At 36.0% G+C, this 16,872-nt stretch overlaps 1 protein-coding gene across 1 annotated transcript; it reads left to right on the top strand.

Annotated features, from left to right (window-relative positions):
• The first annotated feature begins 853 nt into the window (after positions 1-853).
• Positions 854-15,263, top strand: LOC131161270 (uncharacterized). The gene is made up of 3 exons (XM_058116912.1): positions 854-1,266; positions 2,257-2,875; positions 14,679-15,263. The coding sequence occupies exons 2-3, from the start codon at positions 2,328-2,330 to the stop codon at positions 14,746-14,748; spliced, it is 618 nt and encodes a 205-aa protein (XP_057972895.1). The 5' UTR covers positions 854-1,266; positions 2,257-2,327; the 3' UTR covers positions 14,749-15,263.
• Positions 15,264-16,872: the final 1,609 nt, after the last annotated feature.

The raw sequence follows: 16,872 nt of genomic DNA, 5'->3' as shown, positions 1-16,872 counted from the left end.
AGTTATTTAGAAGCAAAAATTATTTGCTAGGTGAGAATTTGGACTTCAAAAGTAAAACTTATTTGTTAGGAGAATTTTGGAACGTAGAATATATATATATATATAAAGGAGCTTAGGCGTAACAGTAAGATTGTCGTCGTGTGAGCTGGAGGTCACGAGCTCAAGATGTGAAAACAGTCTTCCTCGAATGCTACATACGCGCGAATTTTGTATACCGAATTATCCTTTTTTTAGAATATATATATATATATATATATATAAATAATAGTATTGTAATATTATTAAAAACATAAAAATTTTGCTCATATTTAATTATTGTGTGATAAAAATTAAAATTGTTAGGCATGTTGAATTATTGCCAATATTATTAACCCATATTTTATAAAAAAAAATGATTGCTACAATAATAATTGTGCTATATTAATAAAAAAAGCATCAATAATGCACATCCGTATTATGAATACGAATTTTAACTATCAAATTTATATGACTAAGTAAAGTTTAATATAATATGTTGCTCTATATTTTCAGTAATCTTTAAAAAAGTTTAAATACAAAATACACGATTCATTTAAAAATTATTAAATAGGAGTTCGGGATTCCAAAATTCTCATTTCTTGTTTTAACGTCTGATTTTGTAATAGCCCAATCAAGAGATCCAATATCATCAACTGTTCTGAGTGAAATGACGTCATCCGGCCACGTGTACGGTTGCCACTACATGTGCATCAGCCATCACGCACCCGAAATGCATATTATCATCTCAAGAGATTAAAAAAAATAAAAAAGCTGCGACTTTAAATATAATTAATTAATTAATTTTTTTTAAAAATTTTTAAAAAAGCAGGCATAACCCAGAGCAACGCGAGGAAGGAAGCAAACAAAAGCAAGCTTTCTCCTTTAATCACTGCTCCTACTACCACCGCAGCACCGCCACCATGCCTTGCTTTTCCTAAAGGTGGTGAGAGAAGCAGAGCAGCGGCACTCTCGAACGGGGCCCGTCGCTATCATGCGCCTTGGAGTCACTATCTCGCTGTCCCCCCACCCTTAAATAATTCTCTTCTTAACTAGAGCTATCCTTTTACTCTCTGCAAATTTATCACTTGCAGAGCACATCCCAATCCCTCCACTATTTCTTTTTTTCCCCTCTCGGTTGATTTCTCTCACTCGCGATCGGGGAGATGTCGGCGTCGCCGTCACCACCGCTGGCCGCCGCCGTCGTCTGAGTCGCCGCGGATCGCCCTCCGATCTGTGTTTCCTTCTCAGGTACTGTGATTTTTCGGCGCCTGTATGTACGATGTGTGAGGGAGTGTAGAGAGTTTTTCGGCGGAGTGAAACAGTGCTGAGAGAGGAATTAGGGTTTTTTTTTATTTAATAAAAAAAGTATTATTATAAAGAGAAGCATGTTAGTCGATTGTTCTGTTTTAGCTCGTTTTGCTTGGAAGTGAGGAGATCTTCAATTTTGCATGTTTTCTTTGATTATTGTTATTAATATTATTATTACTACTACAGCTGCTGCTGCTTCACAAGTTCTTGTGGGGAGCTATGGGACTCAGGGCGTTACGCTATATAGCTAGCTTGCCTTACTTTATTTTAATTTTTAGGTTTGGTATTGACCTGTGCGAGTTTCTGAGACTGCGGTCTTTTTTATTTTTATTTTTTTTCCCGGGTTTAAAGATGTCGGCCGTGCTGTATATGGACACTCAATGTTCTTTTTTAAAAATCTAAATATAACCAATTAATGTTTAATTAATCTATAAAATATTAATTTAGTATATATTTTCTCCAATTTATTTTCTATGATCCTGTTAATTAGTCACCAACTCACTGTGGAGTTGGGGGAAATTGCTCGCTCAAATTATTTGATCATTGTAGGTTCCAGTGAATAATTGTTGATCCAGATATAAGTCCCCATTTTGAAAATTTATTTGACTTTTATTTTATATGCAGTTCTTTTAGATATAAGAAACGAGCAGGGTCTTGAATTGATTTGGTTTTTCCTTGTCAACTCTTTCCTCACTGCTTAAAATTGTAAATTTGTGCTTTACTGTAATTGGCTCTAGTTTTATGCGTACCATTTAATTTTTCAAAGTCTCAGCATTGCTTAAACAGGACGTCTACAGTGAAATTTACAGAGTCTATACTTTTTTGGAGAAAATTGAATGCCTGCTTGTGGTGGTTGTTCTCAAAATAATCTTTGAAAAAATGTTTGTGCTGATTAACATCCAGTCTAACTGAGAGTTCTGGTGAATGAAGGACTTGTGGCTCTTTGGAGGGGAAGGTAGCTGTACAGAAGTTATTCTCTGATGCCCAGATGAGCAGAACTGATGTTATTGGCAGTGGAAGGAGGAGGGTTCTTCTCTTCTTCAGCTTCTGGGTATAGCAAGGGCCTGACCCTTCTTCTCTTGGGTCAGAAGGAGGAGGAAAAACCCATGAGAGTTTCGCCGTGGAATCAGTACCAGTTGGTGGACCGAGAATCTGACCCCGACCTCCAGCTGGCTTCTGGGAAGAACCGGATTTCACGCGGGTGCGCCACCTTTGTTTGCTTTGGTCGCGCTTCCGCAGGACTTGAGGCCCCCTCCCCTTTGAAAGTGGGTCCTGCCCAACAGCAGGATGTCTTGCAAGTGCCTTCTGTTTCTGACAAGGGCAAGGACCATACCAATGATCGTGATGATGATATTGTGAAAAGGGCTGCTCGTAAGAGTAGCTTGAAGAAGCCATCGAGTACTATTCCCATTTCTAATGAGGGTGGCAATTTACATGGGACAGTGGTTGAAAGGGGAAGTGATATTCCTGATAGTGCAGAAAGCAGGCGAGTGCAATGGACAGATACATGTGGAAGAGAGCTTGTAGAGATAAGGGAATTTGAGCCCAGGTATGGGTACTTCTAAACTTTAGTTGGACTACTCGAAGGGCTATATGGTTTCTTAAACTTTCTTCTGTGTGCGTGTGTGAGAAAGAGAGAGAGTTCAGGTGCAGATATAACACCAGGTGCAGATATGTTTGTTATCTCCATGCTATACACCTTTTTTCTTCTTTTGTGTTTTAAATGTGTACAAACTAATTTGAAATTGCATAATATAAGCAGAATATTGGGTATGATATGGCAAAACTTCTGGCTTAAGTCATGAGATACCTTTCCCAGGCACAATATTGTGTACAAAGCCCACGGTTATGTCACCTGTGATTCTGCTACCAATTTCACTCTTCTGCAATGATGATTCAGCTCCTTATTAACAGTTACTTTCCTAAAGCTTAAATGTACTTTTTTTTGACCTTCAGATTCTGTCTAGAGTTAAGATTTGGTTCACATATGCCCCAAACAGATATTTAGGAAATGTTTGAGTTCTCAACACATGTAAGCAGTGGCAGGGTGAATATAGAGTCTGGTTGCAATGTGGCAGCGCCGCAGCATTATAGAAGTTTTCTGTAGTAAGAGATTCAGTGATTTTGGAGGGGTAGATCTTGACAAGGCTTTGGTGGAGGGGGCTAATGGTCCTCTGGTGTGCACTCTGCTGGCCATATTTGACCCCAGGGAATCAGGGATGAGGGACTGCAGGTGGAAGGAAACAGATGCAATGAACATAGGATGGTAGTTCAAATTGTGTCAAGAGCAGATTGAAAGGATTTGTTTGACTTTCTAGTATTCTTCACGGGTTTTGGGACGTAAGTGATGGATCTCATGTTGATTCTTGGAAAGAGATGGAAAGAGTGCAGTAGGGGAGACAAACACAGGTGAGGATGTCCCCGTACTAAACGAGAAATAAATAGGAAGTGGCATGGTTGGTCAATTATGAGGGCAGAACTGGCGAGGAGGATGGTGTTGGGGGAAGCAAGGCAAGGGGGATTAAACATGAAAGTGAACACAAATTAATCTCATGGAATGTGGGGGGGACTTCATAACCCTGACAAAAGAAAGGTGATTAGAAGGGTTTCTGTAGATGTCAAAACCAAAATGGAAAATATCCCCCATCAAAGTTGTAAGGTCTATTTGGGGTAGCAGGAAATGGCTTGGGCTAATGTTCAGTCTGATGGAACTTGAGGATAGGTCCTGATTGTGTTTGAATCCAGATCTCAAATCAAGCTGGATGGTGATAGGTAATTTCTCTATTTCCCATTTGTTTGAGTTTGATCTTTGATGATAACAAGGTGAGATGGGTATTTTGAGGAGTTTATGGGCAGAGCTGGCAGAGATAACACAGATAAGCAGATGCTATCCATGAGTTGAGATCTGGTGTACAGTTTCTAGAATTCCAATAGAAATGTGTGCAGTGAAACCTTGAGATTTATACAATCATCTCCTTTTCTCTGGCTCTCCTGTTCGTCTCTTCCACAATTCACCAGAATACACAACACTAGATCCCACATCCTTTTTGTACTCATCAAACTCACAGCCTCTTGGTTTCCAGGAGAGGAGGGAGGAAAATTTCATAGGGCATTGTCCATACTTGCTTGAACCATTGCTAAGCAAGAATCCAAACGTCCCAAGCATTATAATATTGAAGCAAGGGGTGATTAGTACTCTGTCCTGTTCTATTGCACAGATACCACCTCATCCATCTTCTTCTAAGATTATGCCCAGCAAATGGCTTCCCAAGCAAAAAAGGAACATTTTCAGGGTAGTCTTCTGAATTGCCTTCCAGGAGAACAAGGTTTTCAATACTGCCACTGATTTGATTATATTAATTTTTAACCAAGAATTTTGAGCTTTGGCTATCTAACTACCTTAAAGTGCCTTTTGAATTGACATCAATTCTGGTCCTTCTACACACTGCAGTAACAAATTCACTTTACCAAGTTCCCAATCCTAAGCTTCCTTTCTAAACAGCAGGGAAAAGAATCCACTGCTTCATTTCTGTCCCTTGTCAATCTGCCAAAAGCTGGGAAAAGAATCCTTCAATGCTGTAACCCCACCAATTGTTGAACCAAATGTAGTTCTCTTCCTAAAATTCTCATCACCGGCCACAAAACAATGAACTTGGAAAACTCCCTTCTTCCCTTTTTGATGAATTTCCATTGACCAGTGCTTTGAGAAATAGACACATCTTCTGTGAACCAATCCTCTTTAGCCTGCCATATTTGCTGTCAATCCACAGCATAAATCCAGTGTCACTTCTCAAAGGAGATCCCTGTTGGAGACTTGCAAAACTTTTTAAAGTCTAAAGCCCCAGCACATGTTACATTCGATCTGATGACATTTCCTCTCCTCTTTGCTGCCACCCCATAAAAAGTTCCTTTGAAGCTTCTCTATTCTTTTAGCTACTTAATCTGGGATAATAAACAGCGAAAAAATCAGTAGGATGCCACACTGCTCTTAATTATTGTTAGTCTACTACTTTTAAAAAAATACAAGCATTTTCCATCCTGCAATCCATCGTTTGAACCTCTTAATCACTCTGTCCCAAACTGATTTAATTTTAAAAGAAGCATTGTTGAAAGTTTGCTGTTTTTTGTTAATTTGTCTATATGTGTATTGGTTCCTCCTCGGTGCCCTTTTATTGACTTTTCATATACTTACCCAAATGGAGGAAAAAGAACTACTTTCTTAAAAGCGAGTCAACCATATCTGAAGATTGTTCAGTGTCACTGCAAGTGTTGTTAACCTGCTCCGTTTGAGGATTATGCCTTGTAGCTTGACTTGCGCAAAGTTTAAGGTGAATGGTTTGAGGCACAGCATAGAGACTAATTCACCTAAAGCATACAGATAAAAAGGTGAGTCACTTTTGAGGGACATGCTTTCACCATCAGGATTGTTTGCTTTCACCTTCAGGATTGTAAGCATGTGTATAAAAAAAAATCATTTATTGACATGTTGATCTTTTATAGAAGATTTTTGAGCTAGAGTCCATTAAAAGATAAGTTCTAACAATAATGGCAAGAACTTCAGCTATGTTCTTATGGAATCATTTAATTTAATAATTTTGTAGTAGTTTTGCTGACTTCTTTGTATTTGTACTTCTATTTTTTCCATTATTTGTAAGCGTGCAACTTTTGCAGTTGTTTAGTGTATTCAGTTAAGAGTCTAATGCTAGAACTTTTAAGGGGCAAGCATCTATGTTGGGACTTGGGTTGATTAGGAGCAGGGTTGTTTTCTTAGCTTCAGTTTGATATTTAAGTTATGGTCTATTTAAAGGAGTGGGTTTGGCAGTAAGTAGAGGAATTGGAGAGCATGGCCTCATTAATACACACACACACACACACACACACACATATTGATTTGTTTATAAATTTTGGTTAATTCAGGAGGATTTCATGTTTTCTCTAAGCATACAAGTTATTGGGCTTTTCTTCTTCTCAGTTCACCCTCATTTAGTTGAATCAACATGAAAGCATCTTTTCAATAAAATTGTGCCATGCTAGCTTTTATTGATTCTGTTCTTTGACATAACAAAAGGATTTGCAAGTCAAGTCTCACGTGCTGTCTTAAGGCAGTGTAGGTTACAAAAATGATTTTATTCTGATTTTTTTTTAGATAACAGAAAATTCATTCATGAAAGAATAAAGAAGATTACAGTGGAAGGAGGATAAGGCATCCTCCAAAAACATAAGGAGGAGTTGCATCACTGCTGCCTTCCAGTCCCTATGAATATCGAATGACAAAAGACCCTCAAAAATCCCAAAAGAATGAGCCCAAAAAGAAACAAGAAAAGTAGCTTTCTCCCAGAGCAAGTTTGGAAGTGTTTTGATCTTTAAAAATCCTATCCTTTTGAGCAAAAGTATCCGCAATGTAGCAAAAACTATGCAATTCCAAAAAATCATCCTACTTTCATTTCCAAAACCCTAGAAGTTCACCGCTAAATAGTATAGAATGGGAAAAGGGAGAATGCTTAAAGATTTGACTCCTCCCAATTAAATTATCTACTTTCTGCGGCCTAAAACAGATTCTTCCAGAAGGTATTAAGTCTCCTTAATTGTGATAATGTTCTCCCTTCTGCAAATAATGGCTATTATATTACTAATGGTTCATAATCATTGGTTATAGCACTGTTATAGTAATAATGCTTTTAAGTTTGCTAGTGTGCTTGCTGAAAGCTTGTTTGTTTGGCAATTAGAAAACTGTGGGCTTATTAAAACTATTTTTTTTTTCTTTAAAAACTTCCATTTCTTCTAATTTTTCTTGATAATAGTTCTTTTTATCACTATAGTTAAGGTTTCATCATTTTTCATTAATTATTTTTTAAATAATGTTTTCACTTTTAATTTTGAGTTGTTAACTCTTCCCCCCCTTTTTTTTAGATTTCATGTTGCCAAGTCAGTATGCAATTTCTAATGTTTATATACTTTCCATTACATAATAGATTTTGTGAGTATCTTACGGCTTATTTGATATTATTTCTATTTTCAATTTTCAGTTTTTGTTTGTGTGCAGTGAGGAAAAAGATTATGAAAACTTTTCTGTTTACTCTGTCAGTTTTCTGTTTTTATTAACACTTTTCAGCTGTTTGCAAAAAAACGAAAAACCAAATTTTATGGTTTTCAGTTTTTTGGCAACCTGTTGCCGAAATATTTTAATATCTAGAATTAACTTTTTTTGGATTAAATCATTCATTTTATCCATAATTTTTCATTAAAATAAAAATAAAATGATCATATAGATTTGGAATATAATTGAAATAAAAAATGCTTTTAATTTTTTAAAATTTTCAAAATATTTGTCTATATTAAATTTTTTTATAAAATTAGAATTTTCTTAGAAAGTGAATTTTGAAATATAATAATTAGATAAAATATTTTTATTATAATATTTTTAATTTATATTACTTTGTAATTTTATTAATTTAATCAAAATTTGTAAATTTTATTTGATTCAAGGACAGAAATTAGTATTTGTTTAATAAACTATTTAATTTGTTTTGGTTCTTAAAATATTAACCAAACAAGTTGTTGGTTTTTAGTTTTTAGTTTTTGTTTCTTGATTTTAGTTTGCATTTCTGATTTTTGTTTTCATAATTTTTTGACAGTGATATAGAAGGGCCCCTTATATGTTATATTTTTGGACAACAACCTAATGACTTAAGATTTTAAATTAAGTAGTGGCTTAACATTATATTTGAGGAAAGGTTGCTAGGGTGTTGTATTTTTTACCCAAATTCTATTTTTGATTGTTAAAAATTAATGTACTTTCGGTAGTGGCCATTATTCATTGTCTGTTTACCTCTTTACATGGAATTGGGCTGCACATGAAGGGTAGTGTTACGGTTCGATGTACATTCTTGGTCCACAACTTAACAGCTTAAGATTTTAGTTAAGGTGGTGAGTTGACATAAGTGAAACTCTTAAATGGCTTTTTAACATGTCGCTGAAATACTTGCGTTCGGAGTAATATATTCTTTTATATGGTGTTGGGCAGAGTGTAGATGCCATGTGTTTCGAGCTAAGTTTGTTCAGGGCATTATGCTTGCCTATGACCGCTTGTCTCGTGTGCTGGGGATGGGTTTTCATCATGTAAGTACTAGTGTAGGGTTATTTTCTACTAGTAGTTTCTTTGTATGCCAAATAAGGCTGTATGACTCCTCTGTCACTTTGATGTTTCCTAGTGTCAGGATGATATTTACATAAAAACCTCTTTAGGGGAGGGTGAGTGTTCATCAGTCTTGTAAAACTCACTAGCTATTGTCAACGTGTTTAGCCTACTTGTCTCCCTCGCTAAACACACAATGTCAACGGAGGTGTTGTTAATCAATTGCGTTGCTTCAATGTTTACTGCTTGCTTACCACTGCTTTCATGGTTGCTTACTATTTCCGCTGCCATTTGATTGAATGCTAATGAAAGTGTTTCATGGATGAATGTTGGTAAACGATAGGTTGGCTAGTTATGTAAGAGTGCTTTAGCTAGCGCCGCACGGCCCTTTCACAAAGGTGTGAAAATAATCGTCCCGTGACACCATGCATTGTAACTCGAACTACTGGTCATGTTCTGCTTTAGACTTTCTGGCCCTTCCTATATTGGCTGAAAAAGGGATGAAGCTCACTTGCAACCTGAGGGTGTCCTTTTAACCCTATCATCGATGCACAATTGAGTATTTAGCCTCACATGGTGCTCCATCTTTTATTTTTCAGCTAGGAGCAGTGTTTTAAAAGGCATTCGTGAGGTGCACCTTGATGCATTTTGAGCATAAAATGCCCCTATGGCGTAACTTGAAAGGCATAAATTCTAAAATTCGTATGCCTCAAGGGAGAATGCGTACGCCTCAAGACAAAAGGCACGCCTTTTACGCCTCATATGGGAAGGCGTACGCCTTTTGGGAGCAGCCTAAAAGGGCTTTGACGAGCGTCAAAACCCCCCCTCTCTCGACGAAGTTTCTTTCTTTCAAGCTTCCGTCTCTCTCCGACGACTCCTCTAACTTCTCGTCTCTCTCCGACGAGCCCTTCAGATGAGAGTTCGGGCCTCGTCTCTTTCAAGCTTGCGTCTGGCTTCGAAGACTCCTCCAGCTTCTCATCTCTCACCGACGAGTTGATGACCCCTTCCAACCTCTCATCTGTCTTCGATGACCCCTTTCGACGTCTCGCCTCGCTTCGATATCCCATTTGAACCCCTCGTCTCTCTCCAATGACCCTCTACAGCTTCTTGTCTCTCTTCGTGACCCCCTACAGCCTCTTTGCTTCGAGATCTCTTCTTAGTCTGAGATCTCTCCTCGAACTAATTCGAGTATTCAACTCTCTCCAGTGTTGTTCGTAGCGGACTCCTAGGAGACTCTTTGCCAGTGTCTCTAAAACTCAAGGTAAGCTGGAGCTGCTTTTGATTTGTTTCAGTTTTCACTTTTATACTATATATAAATTTATTTTATTTATTAATTATTGAAAAAAATACAGTCCCAAAATGCTTGCCCCTCAACGCCTTAAGGCGTATGCCTCGCTTCGTGGAGGGTAAAATGCCTCGCCTTACGCCTTCGCCTTTTAAAACATTGGCTAGGAGTATTTAGCTTTGCGCAATGCAAGGATGGTCCTGTGTAAATCTTGAACTTCAGTTTGCCCTTTAGCTGAGATGATTGTGATATTTTGGCTCCTTGCACTTAGTGTGTGTATGTGGATCCTTGTTCCTTTTAGTTTAACTTCTTATCATTATGTTATTACTTATATTGATTGCATATCACTTATAAAGTAGGGGTAACCAGCTAGGCCTAGGCAGTTCATGTTAATGTTGGTGGTTTCTAATTGAGCTGCTTGAGGCCTGAAGGTTAGAGCTCATATGGATTCATGGGGCATTGCGTAAGACCTATGGTCTGATAGGGTTTGGAACTTGATGGAACTACTTTTAAACATTTTGGGTCAGTCCAGTCTCAACCAGTCTTCTTATTGGTATTTTATATTTTTATATCTGCATGTACCGTTTCTTACAACAGATTTTAGACACGGAGAAGTTCTGTATGGAGAAAAGCACTTCATCTGTTATTAAATAAAAAATTTGGATTTAAAAAATCAATATATATATATATATATATATATAAGTATAATGCAAGAGCATTAGTTTGTATATAAACAAGTAAAAAATGAAATAAAATAAAATAGAGTACCCATGACTTATAATAATTTGCATTGGGTTACTCCCAATTGATTTAATGCTTTACATTAAAAGTTTCATTGCGTAATGTCTTTGTCGTGTTAAAAAGTACCAATGAAATAAAGCTACATTGATTTTGTCCATGGGAAAGCAATGTGACACACCATAAAGTAATTATTATCTGATGACCACTTCACCTAAAAGCTTAAGCTTTTAGGTTGGCCATGTATATCAAGCTATTCAACGTTCTCGTCACGTGCAATTCATCCTGCAAGCATGGTCTTAAATTTCCACGATATTATCAAAATTTTTGCTTCCACCATCCTTGAGCTAAAAATGGCAACCAATTTCCATCTTATGAAGTTTTGTTGATATTTCAACAAATTGCCCTGCATTTGTCTAACTTTTGACCTTGGATCTAAATTTCATTGGAATTGAAATTTGAGATTCTAAACTCAAATTGAAATTTTGGTCTTGATAAATCCTTTTTTTTAATGATTGAGCATAAAATTAGTACAAGAAGGATATGAACAAGAGCTTTTTAGAGTTTTGAAATTTAAAGCAAAGTTGAACTTTAGACATTTGCTACAATATTTTATTTGACATTTATATCTAAATCAGCTTTATTTCATAATAACTAATATTAAACTGATTTGTTAATTCCATTAATATTAACTGAATTTTGAGTATGAATATGTTTAATATGGTTATCATGCCATATTTATAAAAAAATGGTTATCACATATAGTAATTGCACCTGACAAACCACATACTTGTCATTGATGTATTTTATGATCTTAGTTTTATATCTTTCATTATTATGTTTATTGATTAACAATTTTGAATGTTTCATAAACAAATTCCACGTGTTACTATGAATTTCTTCATTTTTAAAAAATATAAATCAATATCAAAATGGACATCTAAATTTCATCAAAATTTCTGTATTTTTTGAATCCTTGAAATTTTAGCTGAAATTGAAATCTAAAACCTTATTACCTTGCTGTAAGTGAGAAGATGCAAATAGATGAACTTGAACAGATGCATGAACACAAATAGAATGTAGTGCACTGTAACAGACATGACAGGTGAAAACACAGATAACAGGACTTGAACCAGGACCTCCTAGAAACAAAACCATGTTAAACAACCACTTCACCTAAAAGCTTAAGCTTTTCGGCTGTGGGCAAACTGTGTACATCAAGCTATTCAACAATTATAAAAACAATTTTAATATATGTGAGAAACTCACTTTTCTGCTGCACCTTTCTTAGAATCTGATAAGCTTACTAATTTTATAACCTTTGAGGGAGAGAGGGGAGGCTGGGCCTTGGATCAATGGGAAGGTTGCTCCTTTGTGATCGGTTAGCCACAGGTTTGAGTCCAAGGAAACAACCTCCAAAGCAGGGTTATGGCTGTGTACACTATGACAGCCCTCCTCCTACCCTCGCAAAGCGGGGAGCCTTATGGCCCAGCGACACCTTTTTTTTTTTTTTATAAAAAATTTTGAGAGAGAGAGGGCAGGTCTTATATGTTTTAACATATATGTATGTGTGTGTGTGAATTTGTTAAGGGTTTTCATAAAATTTGAGGGCCATAGCCCCTTCAACCAACCATGTGGTGCCACTGCTGGCAATGATGTCATGGTTTGTCTTCTAATTTACCATAATTGGTAATAGGTATTGGGTGGCTTTTTATGCTAAGTCAAACTCTTCATCTTTCACAGTGCTGGTCCCAATAAAGAAGAAAGTAAGCTGCATTTGTGGGCAGCTTGAAACTGAACCTTTAGCTGACCATCCATAGTGAATAATAATTGGTATAGCAGTTAGAACAAAGGATTGCTTTGGTTGAGAACTTGAGGACAGGAGGTCAAAAATAACATGCAACATGGGATTCCTGCTATGAGAAAGATGTAATGCCCAATGTTTTGGCTTGAAATAGCAGAATCATGGAAATGGACTTTTTTTAAAGCTTAGTTATGGCTGCCTGAGCAAAATGTAAGTGGATGATTTCATACCATTGCCAATAAAAATATGGACACAAGAGACTTGAAATTCTTCCAGCAGCAGTTGCAGTTGCGAACTCATGAAATCCCCTCCGTGAACCAAAATGTTCATGACTATGATAATAAACTTGCTTCTTGGTGTTCCAGGTACAAAAATTTCCCAAACAAGTGAACCATTGTCATCATCATATGTTCCTTTTACTTATAGTAGATGCTAGAAGTTAACTGTGGCTACAATAGATTTGGATCAATGGTGTTCTATGTAAATGTTAGGCTCATTGTCTCAGGTGAATATGAGTTTTTCACTTCTCCAAAGTATTTGATGCTAGTGCTGCATTGCTGCATATCATTCCCATCTTGGTTTAATGGAGGTGGATCATTTGTGCTTGACTAGTCACTTCTGCAATGATGGACAGGATGTCTGCGGTGGATGTTATACACTTTAGGTTAATCAATTGAAAAAAGAAAAAAAAAAAAAAAGAGAACACATTTAAAAACAACAATGTTATTATCTTCAATAAATTTCATTCTGCTTTGTATGTGGGGTCTTTTTTAGCAATATGTGCTTTGCCCTTTGTTGTCAGACTACATGATATAATAAGCAGTTAGAAGTATGAACTAGTACATCCTTTACTTAATAAAGGTTGCGTACTTTTTCAGTAGTCATACAGCTTTTCTCTACTCACAGTATTAGAGTGCTCCAGTCAAATTCTCCAATGAATGTTTTGTCATTTTTTATCAAGCCTCAACTATCATCAAACATCCCTTTATATACTGCAATGTCAATCTTGACATGCAACTGTATAAGTTGAAACTTGAAAGGATTTTTGCTTTACTTTTCAATATATTATGTTTTATTTCTCCATATTAGTTAGATGTTGTATGCATATAGTCATGGACAAGGCTAGGATAGGTCCACTAGGATCAGAACAATCTGATCCTAGTAGACCTATCCTAGCTTTGTCCATGACTACATGCTACTGCATTACCCTCTATTGCCCTACAAACCAGAGGCCCTCAACTAATGTCTGATCCTAGTGGACCTATCCTAGCCTTGTCCATGACTACATGCTACTGCATTACCCCCTATTGCCCTACAAACCAGAGGCCCTCAACTAATGCTTTCTTTAGATTCATTGAGACCCTTGGGCATGTGGGTGGCGCTCCCGTGGCTTGTCCAATTTTTGTTTTAAACTTGTGTCTTTTACAAGAAATCCATTGGCATTTCCTGTTGGAATTTCTCTCAAACAGGTAAAATAGTGGCGAAGAAATAGGTTTATGTGACATTGGAATTCTGGAGTAACAGGTTTCTATTTTTCCCATTGAACCACTTGGCATTTCTCTTATATTTATCAGGAAAAAAGGTTTGTCTAAATAGTGTAGGAAGAATTTGGTGCTGCTATATCTTCAAACATGCATTAAGCCCCCTTCTGTTCTTTTTTTTTTCCTCCCTCTCTTTTTATTTATTTATGTTTTTGACTTCTTTTTTTTTTTTTTCTAAAACATTTTATTTGTTTTTCAGTATCTGTTTATTTGAGATGCTGTCCGTGGAATGTAGTAAAATTGATTTCTGATGCTTGGTGGCAATTGTGCCTTTAGAGAGTAATTTACTGTCACTCTGGTATGAACTCTAAGCCTCCTTAAGTAGGTCGGCTTTACCTGGTATTTATTTCAACAATCCTTGATTGATTAAATATTATTTTATTTTTTATCGATGCTATGTGGAGGGAGTTTGTCTTCATATGCATCATTGATGTATTAACAATGAGTGTAGTGAGGACTGTTTCATGACATTGCAAATCAAGTACATAATTACTTAATTAGTGTTGCATTTTTTTCCCAACCAGGTGTTTTACATCCAGGTGTTTTACATCCTGTGTTCTTGATGTTGTGCTCATGATATTTTGTCGCCCTTTATCAGTTTCCCAATTGAATATGTATTTTTCTTTTTTAGCTCCTGGAAATTCATAAACACGTTTTCTTTATTCCTTGTTAGTATTCCTGCTATGTCTATGTTGCAGTCCATTCTGTGGAAAGGATTTTTTTTTTTTTTTTTAATTTGTTTTTGGGGCAGAATGCACACTGTTACCCGAATGACCACTTTATTTTTTGTTTTTAACCTCTTTTTCCTTTTGATTAAGTGACTAACCGAGAAACTCTGTCCAATGGCAGTGAGATGGATGGCTCAGATGATGAATTTGACAATGGAAACGAAAGGAGTTGCTCTTGTGCTATAATGTAGTTTGACCTTGATCACAACATGAGGTGGGGATCAAATTTTAATGGAAGGTAATGATGCTCGAGTTCAATTGTTGGTAACAAGGCAGGGTTCATTTCTCCCTTCGACTGATTTCTGCGAGAAAAAGACGTATAGAAGATTTTCGACTCCATAGAGGTTATTATCATTGCAAGCATTTCTTTTCATTGCAGCCTGTCCACAAATTTCTTGTATGTATGTTGCATTATGGGAGTTCAATTTTGTCGGTAATGATGGGCTTCATTCAGATCTTTCTTCTTTTTTTTTTTTCTCGCTTTTGTTATTAATGTTGTAGGTGACAACTGCATTTGTCCATTATTTCATCGTAATTAATGTGTATTTTCCCTGGTTGTGTTGGTTAGTGTATTTTCTTTTATTTTTCTTCCCCTGACTATTTAGAAGAAGGTTGATTATTTGTAAGATTTGTTTGTAAGGTGGTCTGGAACCTCATGTTATATTATCATTCAACCACTGAGCGGTGAAATTTGTTGCGGAGCTCATCATGATGTTTAATTTTGCAGAGCAACGGGAGCAATGCATGAGATTGTTTCAAAGAGGTGCCTGGTTAAAAAAAAGAAAAGAAAAGGCGTTGACTAGTGATAGTGACACATGAATATCTTCTTAAAGATTAAGGGGTTGTGGATAAGAATTAATCATGAGTTAATTATAAATATTTATGTATTGGATAAGTTTTATATTTTGGATAGCTTAGACCCATTGTGGTCCCTCCCTTCCAACCACCAAATCAACCAAAGCCATCCTCTTAAGTTAGTCAAGGTTGCCCCTTGTATGGAATGACAATCAGTTTGCGCATGTATTTAATTCAAGGGGTATGAAATGCGTAATTGGAAATTAGGGATAAGATATATAATGTGTCTGGTTATGGAGAATAGTTTTTGTTTTCCATTATTAGTTTTTTATAGAATTTAAAAAAGAACTATTGAAACATTTGTATTAAAAAAAAATTAGAAAGCAATAAAGAATTTTGCAACATTTACTTGGTACAGATTTTTATTTGCAAATAATTGCAAAAGTGTCACCTTTTTTTTTTTTTTTCTAATTTTTAAAATATGATTGGCAAACATCTTTTAATTATTTTTAATTATTTAAATTTTATCTACTTTTTGAACAAATTAAGAAATGAGGTCTTATTTCTTGAATTATTTGAAAATTCATACACATTTTAGAAACTTATAATATAAGTTGATTTTTATAATTTTTTGGAAAATTAAAAATGTAAAATGAAAAAATTTTAACAACTAAACAGGCTTATCTCATTTTAATTTAATAAGTACTTGTGCATGAAAAAAAAAATTGGAAGATAGTGGAGATTTTTTGTTTAGACAGTTATTTATAGATTTATTAATTCAATTTTTGTGGATTCAAAAAAATGATCCTAATTGGACTTCGATCGTTACACTAATGGTAACCTGGCTTCCACTTGCTGCACTTGCAAGCTTAGAAGAGAAGAATACTCGGAAGGCTTGGAGTAATCTTCTAGAGACATTTTTGGCAATTAATCAATCTCTTATTATGTAAAATAAATGAAGAGTTTTAGAAATCTAGAGAAGGTCCTTCACCTTTGAGCCATGGCAATTGTTAAATAGAGGATCATACCAAGTGGTTTCTTGGTTGTGAGGGAGTTAAGAAAATACATACTCATAGTTCATTAGGTTTTGCCCAATTCTCCACTTTCTTAGTTATTATGATCATGGGCTTAGTTATGGTGTTCATTGGATGCTTAGGTGTCATCATTTCATTAGGAGATTGTTTTACCTACCATAACCCAACCCCCCCCCCCCCCCCCCCAACCCAAGACTAGGCTAATATTTGCCTTAGGTAAGAGAAGTATGTTTATAGGCTCAATGTCGTTTTCACCCCGACTTTGTGCTCCTTGCATATAAGAAATTTTCCTAAGCTTTAAAGTGAGTAGCACTTTTATTGAGCTCAAGCTAGTTCACCCAATCTGAGTTTGCTCATATAATTTTGCCCGAACTTCCAAGTGGTCAAGGCTTTTATTGAGCTCATGCCAATTCTCTTATTTCAAGCTTGTTGCTTGTGGGGATTTTTTCTGAACTTTCAGATAGTTAAAACTTTTATTGGGCTTAT

The sequence above is a fragment of the Malania oleifera genome, chromosome 8 (genome assembly GCF_029873635.1).
Source record: "Malania oleifera isolate guangnan ecotype guangnan chromosome 8, ASM2987363v1, whole genome shotgun sequence".
In the NCBI taxonomy this organism is placed as follows: Eukaryota; Viridiplantae; Streptophyta; class Magnoliopsida; order Santalales; family Ximeniaceae; genus Malania; species Malania oleifera.
This window is presented reverse-complemented; position numbering and strand designations above follow the sequence as displayed.